The sequence below is a fragment of the Natrix helvetica genome, assembly GCF_964273705.1.
Source record: "Natrix helvetica genome assembly, chromosome: 4".
NCBI lineage: Eukaryota > Metazoa > Chordata > Lepidosauria > Squamata > Natricidae > Natrix > Natrix helvetica.
The window spans coordinates 31847254-31863121 of NC_138550.1; the positions used below are offsets into that span (position 1 = coordinate 31847254).

At 39.0% G+C, this 15868-nt stretch overlaps 1 protein-coding gene across 1 annotated transcript in view; it reads right to left on the reverse strand.

Annotated features, from left to right (window-relative positions):
- The window catches only part of BOC (BOC cell adhesion associated, oncogene regulated), a 77501-nt gene that overhangs the window by 2046 nt on the left and 59587 nt on the right, over nt 1-15868 (reverse strand). The window contains exons 9-17 of the mRNA XM_081952709.1: nt 13868-14027; nt 13186-13296; nt 10199-10405; nt 5485-5666; nt 4673-4778; nt 3982-4104; nt 2348-2569; nt 989-1191; nt 392-462 (exon numbers count right to left, since the gene is read on the reverse strand). Coding sequence (XP_081808835.1) covers nt 392-462; nt 989-1191; nt 2348-2569; nt 3982-4104; nt 4673-4778; nt 5485-5666; nt 10199-10405; nt 13186-13296; nt 13868-14027 — 1385 coding nt within the window. The remainder of the gene's footprint in view (nt 1-391; nt 463-988; nt 1192-2347; nt 2570-3981; nt 4105-4672; nt 4779-5484; nt 5667-10198; nt 10406-13185; nt 13297-13867; nt 14028-15868) is intronic.

The window sequence follows — 15868 nt, forward strand, 5'->3', positions numbered from 1 at the left end:
GAATTGGATAACCAGCAGTTATGGTAGATGAACTTAATTAAGGCAGAAATGGGTATATCATTGGAATAGCTAAAGAATTAGACTGGGGACAGATCATCCTGGAGAAAGCCTATAGTTGCCAACAGTTCACACCAAACTGATTCCCATAATCAAATATGTTCTAATTATATCAATCTATTTTTTGCTTTGATATGAAAACCTTTTTTTGGATAATCAAAAACCATGACTGTACATTGGCCATACTTGAGCAAGAAGAATCAAATGATGGCTTCAATATATTTAATTTTTCAATCTACATGAAAAAAAAGACTTTAGAGAAAAAGATTGCCCAATGAAATATCCCATTCTCCATGAAACTAAAGAGGAAAATATTCCAAGAAATAAACCATACCTTTGGGGTTCAGGTAGATTATTTCCATTTTGTAGTGCCCTCCCTTGCAGAAAAGCATTGGTTTCATTTTGCTGAGAACAGAAAGAAAAATAAGCACATTAAAAACAGAAACAGAAAGATTAAGGATTAGATGTCAAGTCAGTTCAAGTCAACCGTTAAGAAGTGATGTAGCAGGCACACACTTTTAAAAATTTAGCAATAAGATTGGATCCAGCATTACAAAAATTAAGCTGATTTGTAAAACTGGAAATACCCACTGAAACTTTATGTTGGTGTCTTTTAGAATGCGAATAGATTTTCTATTATTTATATACAGAGTGAATTTGGGGCTTGTTTCTCCAGCTATAAACTCAAAGGTTCTACTTTAATCAACTATGCAGTATTTTTAAGTACAGTACAAAACTTATTTGCTTATTATCACTGAATCCTTTAATTTAAGTAGGAAAATGATATTTCTGGCAAACATTTTCCTTTGACTTCTATCTTGTAAGGTAAACCAGTTGTAGAAATATCCAACATTGAATACTAGCCAAAATTTTATGACAGGCATGAGAAGTAGGTTACCTAACAGTTTCCAAAGATGGATGAACAATTTACCTGTTGAGCTTCATCTGAGTTGCAATCATATGACTTTGCATACGAATATCCAGCTGTAGCAGAGGGGAAATGACCATTTCCACCATTTGCATAATGTAGCCCATTAACTTGAGGAGTAGAAACACCTCGCAAAGGCACCATGGTATACTGACAAGATGGTACTAGCAGTCCTGCTCCTGGAAAGCCCAAGTCTATAGCCTGCTCTGAAACAAAGAAATATACAGATTAGATCGGGTAGCACAACTGTAAACAAAAGATTTGGATTGGACCTAGATTTTTGTGTTTGTGCCCACAATTAGATTCCCCTTTTTCCTCCTCACGCATGCCCTTTAATTCTTATAGTATGAAATTGAGAATTCTGGGAATATGTTGCAGAGAATACAAAGCATTTCCAACAGGTAAATCCTACCTTCCTGCTCATACCCCACCTTACCCCATTCATTGGATTATATCTTCAACCAATCCTTAATTGCTCTGTTTAGTGATCTTCAAAACTAGGAAGGTGCTGAAACTTTATGAGGGGTCCTTCCACTTACAATTATTGTAATGTCCCTGTGGTTACATAATCAAGATTTGGATGCATTGCAACTGGTAGCTGTTTACACCAGTTGTAAACAGTTGTGCATAGCTGGCTTCTGACAAGCAGAGTCAATAGAGAAGCCAGCAGTAAAATTGCAAGTCTTGATAGTTCACTTAACAACTGTGTTATTTAGGGATGGACCTCCCAGTCCCAACTGTAGTTGTTAAGTGAAGACGACCTATACAAGAACTCTGTGTTAGACTTTGATATTCTCTCTCTCTCTCTTTCTCTCTCTCCCTCTCTCTCTCCCTACCTATCCCATCATCTAGCTATTTATGCAATTATGCTGCTAGCACTAACAATAGCACTTCACAGTGCTTTACAGTTTTTTCTAAGTGGTTTACAGAGTCAGCATATTTCCCCCAACAATTTGGGTCCTCATTTTACCGACCTCGGAAGGATGGAAGCCAAGTCAATCTTGAGCCAGCGAGACTCGAACTGCTGAACTGCTGACAGTCGTCAGTCAGCAGAATTAGCCTGCAATACTGCATTCTAACCACTAATCAGTTATATTGCTTGGCAGCTTTGAAAAATAATATGAACGTCCCTTTTTGCAGATCAATGGAGGGGACCTTGGTGTCAGGGTACTTTGGATTATTCTTAACATAAGCCAGGTAATCAAATTTGGGGGTTGTTTGTAGCTTAAAATATTTCAACCACCTACCATTTCCTGTTAAGAGACTATCAATTTCAAATCAAACATGTACATTCTGTACATGCAGGGGGGGGAAATTTCTCTGGAAATTTGGCTCTTCAGTTTGGCTCTTCACGGTACTTACTTTGCTTAGACCAAGCTCTCCAAAGGCAAAATGGAATAAAAACCACAATAATGAGGACGATGGAGCACAACACCACACCTACAATCAAATATGACAGGTCACTGGATCGGGCCACCATGGCTCCTGCCCCTAAGACAGTATGGCCATTATTGAGTGGTGGGTGCTGTATTGTAGATACTGTAGATGGTGGAAGACGACCAGGCAGTCCTGATGATTTTCGAGCTTCAGAGGGGAGGAAAAAGCACTGTTAGAGTTTCATGTTACATAAAGCCTTCTCCATTCTTCAATTTCTTTCTGCCACAACCTTTTTTTTTTGCTATTCATGTAATGTATTGCTTTATCTTTTAATGACAAAAATGTTCATTTCTTCCTAGCACAAATACTGATGATTGGAATGATGGGAGATATAGTCAACTTCCCATAATGCTATATTATTATCATGTGTAATTCTTTCCAAGTGAGAAAGGATGAGTTGCCCTGGTGGGTTCTGGATGATGCCATGGTCTCAAAATTAAAATATTTTTTTTCCCCCTGTGGACCAAAATCAGGTTCAATGATATGCAAACATCAAAACTGGCTGGTGGAAAGGACTGCAAGTTTCAGAGCTCCATTTGAAATTTTATAGAACTATATCATGTATAGTTTGCTAAGCTAAAGTTACTGTATATATTAATAAAACAGTAAATCAAGAAGAATTGCATGTGTATGTCTGGAAATTCCTCTCCCCTTTTCTCACTCTGACACCAAACTTCTAGTCAAGTCCACACCGTCATCCTTTATGAAGCTTCTTTTCATTAAATACCCAGATCATGAATACTTTCTTGTTTTGAGTATTCAGACCACAATGCTCAAAGAGGTAGGTAGTCTGCTATTTTAACCATTTCTGCTATTCATTACTAGGATCAACAACAAGAAATCGTATGTCAAACTTAATAAATTACTGTCTTAAGAGTTTACATCTGCATCACAGATTCAATCTTCTCATTCTGTAGGCCAATCTGCTAATATTTAGTGCTGATCACTTGGTAGTTATCTTCTACTTCAGTGATACAAAACTGTAAGTCTGTTTACTGAACAAGTGGGAATCTGTGTCCTGCCACAGATTGGTGAAATCTATGCCCAAAAACTTTAGCCAGCATGGCCAATGCTATGGCTGCTGATAACTAGTTCCAGACAGATTAGGAAGGCCATCCATCTTACAAACTATATTTATTCAATGGAGCTTCTGTGAGGCCACCAGAGGGAAAAATCATATTTGTTATTTGTTTCAAGTTACTGAAACATGATCTGTTCTGTTAACCCATCTTTTTGATCTTTAATATGTAAATATTTTAAAATGTCATTTTTTGGGTTTTATACTATTATTTTTTTCCCATCAACTAGGCTGAGATGTCTAAATATTTCCTGCCTTGCTTGTACATTTTTCTGTCATTTAGTACATTTTTCTGTCATCTAATACCAGCAGGGACTTATTCCTGAACCTCAGACTGTGCACATAATTGAACTTTTTGTCTTTGTTGGTTTTATACTGTTTTCTCAGCAACACAGTGTATTTTGAGACTTTTCTGTTCAAAAAATTATTGCAGATTAATTAGTGATTACAGATTCTCTGGAGATGCTTTAGGACTAATTACCTTTAGTTTCACACATCATCACATTACTAAATTCACTCTCTCCACCTTCATTGAAACACTGCATTTTAATGTCATATGAAGTTTCTGGCTGTAGGTGGCTGATAGAATGCCAGTATCGGTCACCTGAACAAAAACAATACACACAATGATTACTTTCTTGTCTCCTCATCATTCCATCCTAAATCTTTACAGTAAATGGATATTTCTGATATCAAGGCTAATGTGAACATTATATTCTACGGTAATCAGTGAAAACCATGAAACGTTTCTTCTCCCTTGTTTGAAAATACATACCCAGCACACTATTCCCTTTCAGGCTAAGCAATTTAACTCAGATTGCAAGGAAGGAGTGATAAATGACTCCTAAATCTAAGACAAAGAAATAAAGCTCGGGATAAGAAAAGAAACTAAATAGTAATGTACATCAATGTTATTCACTACACCTCTGTATCCTTTCTATCCCTGTAAATATCCTTGCTTCCACCATATCCACCACACATGGTTACACATCTACAAATTGTCAAATATTGTCTTTAACACTAATATGAAAACTGTTTTCTTAATATCAGCCGCCTTAGTTTATACTATTTTGTATTTTATTATATAAACAGCTCTGCTCCTTAGCAAATGACTAAATAAAGGCATCTTGTAGAAGTACTCAATGAAATCTAACCCAGTAAACATTTCTTACCTTCCACCACATCTTTCTTGTAATCACTGTCATTATCGCTATCAGTTGGTCGATAATAAATGTAAAATCCATGAATTGGTGTATTGTTATTGCTGGCAGGGATATACTGTAAAAACAACAGCGAAATAAAAAATGAAATAAACCAAACCCAACCCAATAGTAGTTCTCAAAACCACTCTTGTAATAGAATAACTATAAGGAAACTGTTTATTCAGGGGAAGGAAGAGGAAATATTTTCTTGCTTTTCTAGAACTTGCTGATTAAATCGACGATGCAGAATAGCTGTCAAGATGGATCTAGAAAGAAAGTGGAAGTTTTGTCGTGGATCTAATTGGCATCCATAAGCAAAATCTTGACGTAAGACTACCTCCATATGTAAGTGCAAATTTCACACTTATTAATTGACTTGCCAGCTAACTTGCACAAAATTCTGACAAAAGACAATCAATTAATAGGTGTGAAAGGCTGAAGGATCATTATTAGTACAGAAGATTATTTGTTTTTATATTCAGATTTATTTTCATATTCAATTTGCTTAAATTTTTATTTTTCATGCCAATTAGCATGAAAGCTAATCAAGCTCCCACATGTTTAAAAGTACTAAACATTGCCATGTCATCTACGGCAATAGAGAAATTTAAGGTGTTACATTTGCATTATTCAATGCAGGATTTGCATTAGCAGTAAAAATAATATCATAGGGACCATCTTCTGAGAAATATTGTACAATTTTAATTAGATAAAGTCTACTGCTGTTAAAAAAAAAAGCCCGATCTTTGCCCACTAGTTACAGTTTTCTGTCTCACACTTACCACCCACTTTAGCATGATGGTTGTCTCATTAATGGCATCAGTGAAAGTGATATATGGACCTGTAACAGGACGCTCATATGCACGATTGCTGTAACCTGATACTACGTATGGTTTGGATGCAGCACTAGGTTCACTCTCCCCCAGTATGTTCAATGCTCGCACCCGAAATTTGTAAGATGTGCCTACAGGATTGGACAAAAAGCAATTGAGAAAAATAGTTAGCTAGAGAAATGACATCTGACCATCGTAATACGTTTGTTAATTTCTTCCTGAAACTGGGCATTATATTCGATTGGCATTTCCTTAATCCACTGACGTAAACAACATAGCAAAAAAACCCCTATTTTTATTTTTCCCCTTCAGGCAATTTATTGATTTATTTATTTAATTAGATTTCTAGACCGCCCCCACTCCCCGAAGGGACTCGGGGCGGTGTACAGGTATAAATTTAAAAAACCATACAAACAATAGTATACATAGCTAAAAATAGATTAAATAGCCTGTACAAATTTATAAAAATTAAAAACTTCGACCATAAAACCAATCATAAAAATTTAAAAATAAAACTGAGGTGGGAAAGCTGGGATTAGGCCAGGCCGGCTAGCTGAAACAGGTGGGTTTTAAGTTTCTGACGGAAGGAGCGGAGATCCGTAGTCATTCTAATGTCGGGGGGAAGGTCATTCCAGAGTGTCGGGCCCATCACAGAGAAGGCCCTTCCCCTAGGCGTTGCCCGCTGGCACAGCCTAGTGGACGGCACCCGGAGGAGTCCCTCTCTGTGTGAGCAAATCGGCCGAAGGGATGTCTGTCCTAATAGTCAGATAATAAGAGTTAATATTTTCTATTGAATGAAAATTCAACAGAAGGCCTGGAAGCCATCTTTTACATTGGGCCTTCAGGCATGCCACATTTTCTACTGTGGGAAAATGGGAGGGGGGGATTATATGGAGTATCAGAGATATATAGTCTGAATACAATTCATTTTTCAGAGAGTCATGTTGCCCTGCACCTTGAGTGTTGTGACTGGGAGGCATTTCCAGTTGGGATGGTGCCTGTTGGACTATGTGATGGACATGTGGGTGCTGGGCAGGGTGTTGAACTTTCACTTGGGTGGAGAAAACCTGGAAACTTTCAGACTCGGGTTTTCCCAGGTGCGCCAATATGACATCTCTAATCAAATGGAACTTTGAGGAAACTCAAGCCTCGGGATCTTCTTTCGTTGGGGCGTTACTTGGAATCCTGACATTAAAGACCATATGAAAAATGAAATTAAAAAGACCATATCTTACACGCCAGTGAAGTTTCAAAGGTACTTAATGACTTTTTTTTTTACCCCAAAAGCAGACTGAAGAAAAGATATTTCTTGGCCTTCAGGAAGGGAGTAAAAATATGGTTCTGCAACCTTGCTTGGGGGGTACAAAGGAGCCTGCAGCCCTGGGGCTGGTTTGAGACTGAAGCCCTGTCCCGACTTTTAATTAATTTTAACATTTGCTTTGCCTTTTTAACATTTTATATACAGTTTTTATGCTTTTAGTATTTTATTGTACACCACCCAGAGCCTCTATGTGAGGGAACTGGCAAATGGAGATGATAAATAAGTAAAAAATAAATATTTAGAAGTAGGGAGAAAAAAATACAAGTGGGAACTATATTTGCTTTTGGGAGAAGAAACAAAATGCAGATTGTTCCAAATGGGGATATACATCCTTCCATAGAGAGAACTAACCCATCTTTCACATTAGCAATAGATATGAATCAATAAAGGAGAATATCTGTAGCTCAGAGTTGAAATGAGGGGTCCTTGGTGCTCTGTATGCTCCAGCTCTACTGTATGTGGGAGGGGCAGATACGGTGGGGGCCTAGGGCCAAATTATGTCCGGGGAACGCGGGTTTGCTGTTTAAGAGCGATTGCGTGCTCCGAACCTCATTGTCCCTCTCGCACCCCTGTGTGCTCGGGATTACAGGACCCGGGTCTCCGGCTGGTATCGCTTAATGCCAGGTCCGTGGTACATAAGGCTCCCCTCATTTACGACCTCATACAAGAGGGGAGAGTGAACCTGGCGTGCAAACCACACAAATGATGTCCTCGACGTGATGTTCCGATGCCTGGAGGCTGTACGGATCTGGATGGGGACGAACAAGCTCAAGGTCAATCCCTCCAAGACTGAGTGGCTATGGTTCCCATCATCCCGATTTGTGCATCTTGTACCATCTTTGATGATAGAGGGAGAATTTTTAGCCCCCTCAGAGAGGGCCCACAATGTGGGAGTCCTCCTGGATACGTGGCTTAGTTTCGAAGAACACCTGACGGCTGTGACCAGGGGGGCCTTTTACCAGGTTCGCCTGGTACGCCAGTTGCACCCCTTCCTGGATCGGGATGCCCTGTGCACAGTCACTCACGCCCTCATCCTTTCTCGTCTGGATTACTGTAACGCTCTCTACATGGGGCTGCCCTTGAAGAGCACCCGGAGGCTTCAGCTGGTCCAGAATATGGCTGCGCGTGTTGTAATGGGGGTACGTAGGTGCTCCCATGTTACAGTCCTTTTAGTCTGCCTACACTGGTTGCCGGTTGTTTTCCGGGTGCGATTCAAGGTGTTATGATCTTTAAAGAGCTCCATGGCTTAGGCCCAGGATACTTGCGAGACCACCTACTGCCACCAGTAGCCTCCCACTGTCCAGTACGATCCCACAGAGTTGGCCTCCTCAGGGTGCCATCGGCCAGGCAGTGTTGGCTAGCGACCCCCAGGGGGAGAGTCTTCTCTGTGGGAGCGCCTTCCCTTTGGAATGAGCTGCCCCCAGAGCTTTGCATAATTCCTGACCTCCGGTCCTTCCGGCGCGCCCTAAAAAGTTGGCTTTTCCAGCAAGCCAGCCTGGCCTGAATAAAATAAATTATTAATTTTAATTTAATTTTAAAATCTCATTGTAAATGTCTATTGGGTTTTTTGAATATTCTATTTAATCATTCTTTTAACTTTTGTAATATGTGTTTTTATGTTGTACGCCGCCCTGAGTCCTTTGGGAGAAGGGCGGCATATAAGTCCAATAAACCTCAACCTCTGTACATTTGCTAGTAACATCATTTGGCACTGATGATGTAACCTAGCTGGGTAATGAAATGTCTGCAAGAAAACAAGCAAGTTCAGAGAACATCAAGGACCCTTCACACATGTACCAGCTTTCCCCCATATTACTCATGGGTTTGCAGCAGATAGAGAACTTCCATTTGACCACAATGGAGCCCAAAATTTATATTGCTAAGTGAGACAGTGGTTAAGGGAATCATTACAGTTGTTAAGTTAGTAACAGGGTTGTTAACACAATGTGACTAATGGAGGAAAAAAATGGAAGGTGCAATTACATATGACTGATAACAGTATTGAAAGGATGTGGGGTAGGAGTTCATGTCATCTCACTTAATTAAGGGATTTAAACCTTCTGCTGCTCTGGAAAGCCCTAGGACTGAGAAAAGGGCAGATTAGCAAAACACAATTTAAGGAAGCTATTCAAGAGCAGCCTTCAGGCAAAATAAAATGATTGCAGAAATATCTTTGACATACAACTATCTGTTTAGTGACCGTCTGATGTTACAGAGATCCTGAAAAAAGTGACTTATGACTGTTTTTCATACTTATGACCATTGCAGCATCCCTGTGATCAAGAGATCAAAATTTGGATGTTTGGCAACTAGCATGTATTTATACAATAATACAATAGCAGAGTTGGAAGGGACCTTGGAGGTCTTCTAGTCTAACCCCCTGCCTAGGCAGGAAACCTTATACCGTTTCAGACAACTGGCTATCCAATATCTTTTTAAAGACTTCTAGTGTTGGGGCATTCACAACTTCTGGAGGCAAGCTGTTCCACTGATTAATTGTTCTGTCAGGAAATTTCTCCTCAGTTCTAAGTTGCTTCTCTCCTTGATTAGTTTCCACCCATTGCTTCTTGTCCTATCCTTAGGTATTTATGATTGTTGCAGTGTCCTGGAGTCATGTGACCATCTTTTGCGACCGTCTGACAAGCAGTCAACACTTAACAAAGTGACTCACTTAACAAATGTGGCTAGAAAGGTCATAAGTCCCTTCGGGGAGAGGGGGCGGTCTATAAATTCAATAAAATAAAATAAATAAATAATAAATAAATAAATAAAAAGGGGCAGAATTTTCTTGTTTAGCAACCGTTAAAAATTTGGACTCAATTGTAGTCGTAAGTCAAGGACTACCTGTATTTTCTTTTTCCTTGGTCTGGATAATAAAATGTTTAGTTACCATCATATTATAAGCCACTATATAAAGTACAGGTAGTCCTCAACTTATGACCACAATGGAGCCCAAAGTTTATGTTGCTAAGTGAGACAGTTGTTGCGAATTTTGCCCCATTTTACGTCCTTTCTTGCCACACTTGTTAAGTCAATCACTACAGTTGTTAAGTTAGTAACAGGGTTGTTAAGTGGCTTCTCCATTGACTTTGCTTGTCAGAAGGTCGCAAAAGAGATCACATGACTCTGGGATACCGCAACAGTCATAAATATGAACCAGTTGCCCAGCATCCAAATTCTGATCATGTGACCATGGGGATACTGTAAAGGTTGTAAGTGCGAAAAGTGGTCATAAGTCACTTTTTCAATGAAGTTGTAACTTTGAACAGTCACTAAATGAACTGTTGTAAGTCGAGGATTACCTTTACCAAAAGACATGCATGTTGGGAAGGGTAAATCTACCTTTTTCTAAGTCTTTAATTTCCACAGAGAGACGAGAAGGGGGAATGTCACTCCTGGCTAAGATCCAGTCACCAGGTTTCTTCAGTTTCTTATACTCCACTCTGAATGCTTGAATAGGGAACCCACCATTCCCGCGTGGGATCCAAGTCACATAGGCCGATGTCTCAGATGCTACTGAGATAGTGGGACGGTCTGGAGCCTCAGGAGCTGTAAAGAATAAGGAAGTTATATAACAGGTAGGAAATTAATCTCAGTTTCAGATTGGAAGAGTAAAGCTGAAACCATTGTGGTTTGCTTCTAGTGTTTCAAATGTCCAAATTCAGCATTTGTGAATGGAAAAAACAATAATTTCCTCATAAAAATCAGAAAATCTTATAAATGTTTCACCAAGTGATTATTTTATTTTACTTTTTTTAAAAAAAAACATTGTTTCTTTCTATTACCGCCCATAAAAAGAAGAGGCGAATAAGTGTCTTCCAATAAGTGACTAAAGGAAGGAATTTAGCCAGTTTGGTAAAGTGAGGCGCCTTGTTGCTTTCTGAGTTTTGTTGCTTTCTTTCATTACCCAAATCATTAATGAACCTATGATGTTACCTAGTTTGCGTAATGAAACATCTGCAAGAAAACAAACAAGCTCAGAGAGTACCAAGGACCCCTCATTTCAACCCTGAGTTGCAAATATTCTCCTTAGTACAGGGGTGTCCAAACTTGGGAACTTTAAGACTTGTGGACTTCAACTCCCAGAATTCCCCAGCCAGCATGGCTGGCTGGGGAATTCTGGGAGTTGAAGTCCACAAGTCTTAAAGTTCCCAAGTTTGGACACCCCTGCCTTAGTAGTTTGGAAAAGTTCATGAAGTTCATAAAGTTAGTTTGGTACTTTACTTTACTTTACTTTTATTAGCGCTTATAGACTGCCCCCTCTCCCAAAAGGGACTCGGGGCGGTGTACAGTCCATACAAGAAATACATCATATAAATAACTAAATAGTTAAACAGTTAAAATTGTTAAATAGATAAATAGATATGGAGGAGGTTAAAAAGAAGGTTAAAAAGAACTGTACAACTAAGTAAAGTATCTAAATATAATTTTAAAACCCCCTAAAAATATCCCATAAATTAAATTTAAAAACAGTTCCCCTAAAATACCCGTTAAAAATATATATCTGCCAGGAGGTAGCAGTTATGAATGTGCCAGGCCAGCTAATCGGAACAGGTGAGTCTTCAATTTTTGTCGGAAGGAGCGGAAGTCAGTGGTGGTTCTAATGTCGGGGGGGAGGTCATTCCAGAGGGTTGGGCCCATCACAGAGAAGGCCCTACTCCTTGGCGTCGCCCGTTGGCATTGCCTAGTGGACGGCACCAGGAGAAGTCCCTCCCTGTGAGAGCGAATTGGCCGCAGGGATGTGTGTGGCAGGATGCGATCCCGCAAGTAGCTAGGTCCTGTGCCATGGAGCGCTCACATAGAGCTCACATGTTCTTTACCTATTCAAGAAGCGCTTGTTGCCTAAATCGAACCCAATCTGAGGGGATAGAACAATTTGTATTGACTGAAAAATAAACAAGAAACTGTTGAAGAGGAACAAATCTAACAAATGCAGAGGAGATGCAAATGTCCTTTAAGTTAGCCATTGCTTGAGAAGGGACATTTGGCTGGTGAATTCTAACTGTTTTTTATAGGTTGCAAAAATAGCATTTCTCAATTTTGGGGGAGTCCCTGTCCATTGTTGATGGATGATCCTTCAACTGATCTCCACCCAGGGTGGTTTTTTCCTTTTTTCTTTTGCTTTCAGTTTCTCTTATACGAACTCTATCCTGGCTTTTAGTAATAGTGTTTGTTTTTGAAGTTTGTGTTGGAAAGAGGGAAGGGAATATGTTTCTCTGAGAGGTAAGAGAATGGTTGGCATACATAGGAGAATCTAATAACTGTATACATGAGATGCAACTGATTATCTTTAATCAATAGTTATTAATAAATCTCTCTTTTTGACTTTGCTCTCCTTTAAAGCATGATGCCTATCAAGGATTTAGGTAAACAAATTTGCCTTCTTGCAGAGATACAAACACAGATCTTTATTTGGGGAACAGTAAGAGAATCACAAGGTTTGGTTTTAGCTGGAATTTACAAACTTTGATTGACAAGAGGGGAAACCGGACACTGCATAGGATGTCTGCACTGGGCTGTTTTTACATATTAGGCAGTTATATTAACCTCTAAGCCACAAGCTCTCCTCCCTTATCAGCTGAGCCAAGGAAATGATTAAGTGTTATGTCAAAGCATGTGGTATGCCCAAGTATGCCTTTCAAAATGGTTTTCTGCCTGGAAGGCGCCTAGGGTGGAGCTGGAAGGCAAAAGGGAAGCAGTATGCTCCCTTCCATATTTGGACATATCAGGTGCTTTGACATAACAGTATGTATGTATGTATGTATGTATGTATGTATGTATGTATGTATGTATGTATGCATGCATATCTTTTGGGGGCAATATTGTCTTAAATGTAGAGTTCTCTTCCTTTGGAAGAATTATAGTATATTAGTAACAAGAGATGGTTAGGGTCAGGAATGTGTAAGACATGAATAAGAATTGTTTTTAGTTTCCACTTATAACCAATATCTGCCCTAGATTCATCAAATGCTCAACCAGCCCATGTAAACAGATCTGGTATATCACAGAACAGCTAGAAATCCCAATTGTTTATTTTATTTTCCAATATCCTTTTAGTTTAAAAACATTTTTTTTAAATATAAAAATGTTGTTCCCTAATAATATGTGAAATACTTCATGCCAAAAAAACCACTGTCTCTGGAGACAGATATGACCTAATAAGGGCTGGAGACAAGTGAGAGAATAAATACTCTCTCTTTTGTTATTTGTATAGTCTTGTTTCTGACTTTTCTTCAATATTGCTGTCTGGTCTTTTCCAGTTCTTTTTTTCAAATAAACTGGCTTCTAGATCCCCAAAATATTGTTACTACAATTCTGAGATGACTCACGGGACAGGCGATTATTATCTGACTGGTTGCTACTTCGAGCGCCAATGCCTGGATCATCCTTTGGGAACTGTTGTTCTTTACTGGCAACAATATCTGGTTTTGGTCGTCGTCCTAAGCAAGACAAAAATAATTGACCAAGGAGAATTATATTAAGTAGCTACTGATGTTACATAAACTTCACCACTCTGTGGGAATTTGCATTCCAAGGAATTACATCGCTTTAATTAACATGAATATGGCAATCTGGATCCTTTCTTTGCGAGAAAATGTTTTCACAGTTAACTTTTCCATTTTAAGTTTTCCTAAGAATATGACTGCATGGATGAATTTCTTTCTAGACTAAGACTTTGCATATGAAACGGACATGACATCAGAAGAAGCAAGATCATATTAGGGATTGTAGCCACCCAGAATTTGGTGTCATAACATGCATACTCTAAAACACATCATTAAATACCTATCAAAACTGATAGCTAGAAAAGCAAGTATTTATAGAAAGGAAGCATAGATAACTTAATACTAAAGGCAATTTTACATAGCTTTTTCCAATACGGAGTCTCAACCAACATGATTGCTGAGTCCATCACATCAAGAGAACACCAGCCTGGAAAAGATCTCCTTCATATCAGGACAAATCAATCACTTTATAACAACTGCATTCTAAAATACAGTTATTCTTTACCAGTTCTGAAGGTCACCATGGCTGTCTGGCCCTCTCCAGCACAATTATAAGCAGCCATCTCCACTTCATATAAACTTCCTGGATCCAATTTTGTTAGGCTCAAATGATACTGGCTGGAAGGGACATCTCGGATTATCCAGTTATCTGAAAAATTCATGACCTGTTTAAAGAAAAAGATGAGCACAATAATCAGTAGATATGACAAGCTTTATGGCAGGTAAAGGGCTATAAAAAGAGTATGCCTAAAATGGATTGTTTATTTATTTGTTAAATTCAACTGCACAGCAACATATCTCACAAACAAGCAGCTCTAAAGATGCACAACAGAATATATAGCACCTTTTTTCAATATTTGATTATCAAGCAATTATGGGCTTTACATATCTGGAGGGCACAAACTTGGGGAACCCCAAGTAAATATTAAGAAAGCTTAAACTGATATCTGAAGCATAACAATCTGGACAAATCTCAATATTTTCAAGTCCACATTCATAAAAAATAAAATATCAGGAGAGAAATAGATCAGGAGAAGCAGAAACTAATGGTAGTTAATATTAGCACCATTATTATTAAAATGTTATCACAATGTACATTAGTATTGTTGATAGCAATATTGGTCGTCAATGTTATTTGTATTCAAGGCATAAGGCCATGGTTAAAAAATGAACTTTTACATACATTTTAGTACAGATAGTCTTCATTTAGCGACTCCCTTGGACAGTGACCATTCACAGATACAACAGTGATGAAAAAGTAACTTTGTGACCAGTGCCTCTATTTATGACCTTTACAATGTCTCTCTCTCAGTCACATTTGCCAGTACAGTCAGTTAGCACTTATTATCCTGACCTATTTTTTTTCTCTCCCCGCAGTGCAGATTGCCTAAATAAGTCATGTACTCCTGAGGTATTTTTGTTCTCCGGATAGCACATCCCTAAAATGTGCACAAGGAAAATTAACAAGCTCAGCTCTGGGACCTTAATTAGTTGATTAGAACCTGCCAGCTGACTTGCATCTGTTGCCTAACAATGACAAGATCCTAATCAATTTCACACTGAAGGCTTTTTTTTTTTTTTGCTTCCTAAGCAAGAGCGCACTAGGCAAACAGCCAGCACTAGCGCATTCCTTTCTATGTGTATTTCTCATTGTGTGTCTGCTGACTATGACAGTAACCCCTTCCTCCCTAAATACAAACATTATCCTAGTACTGGGGTGAGCATTTCCCAAGGGCAGGAGACTGGGGAAAGGGGCTGTTAGCTTTGCTCTTTTAACCAATTTCCTCATGAATTGAGTTCCAATTCATTGTGTTGTTTGGCTGTTTGGGACATATTTGTAGTGGAAATCATGAATAACCTTGAGGAAAGAAGAGAGGAGATACTACCTAGGAAATCATCAGGCAAGAGAGCCTCTTTCCAACACTTCAGATTTCTTCTCTGCTGATTTTCATCTTCATTTACATTACTGTAAATGGGACGTGGTGGCTCAGTGGCTAAGGCACTGAGTTTGTCAATCAGAAGGTTCGCAGTTTGGCGGTTCAAATCCCTAGCACCACGTGAGCTCCTGTTACTTGTCCCAGCTTCTGCCAACCGAGCGGTTCGAAAGCATATAAAAATGCAAGTAGAAACATAGGAACCTCCTTTGGTGGGAAGGTAACAGCGCTCCGTGCGCCTTTGGCGTTTAGTCATGCCGGCCACATGAACAGACAGTGCTGGCTCTTCGGCTTTGAAACAGAGATGAGCACCGCCCCCTAGAGTCGTGAACGACTAGCACATATGTGCGAGGGGAACCTTTATCTTTACCTTTAAATTATCTACATGGTGTTTCTTTATGTTAATACTCAATAGTGAACCCCTCCTGTCCACAACCTTTAACACCAGTGCACAGGACAAGACTTCTGTCAATTATAAAAGGAAGAAAAGGCTGATGCTACATAAGTAGGAAAAAAAAAAAGATATATGGAGCTTTCCATGGAAACTGTAAATTGATATTGCTGTTAATACA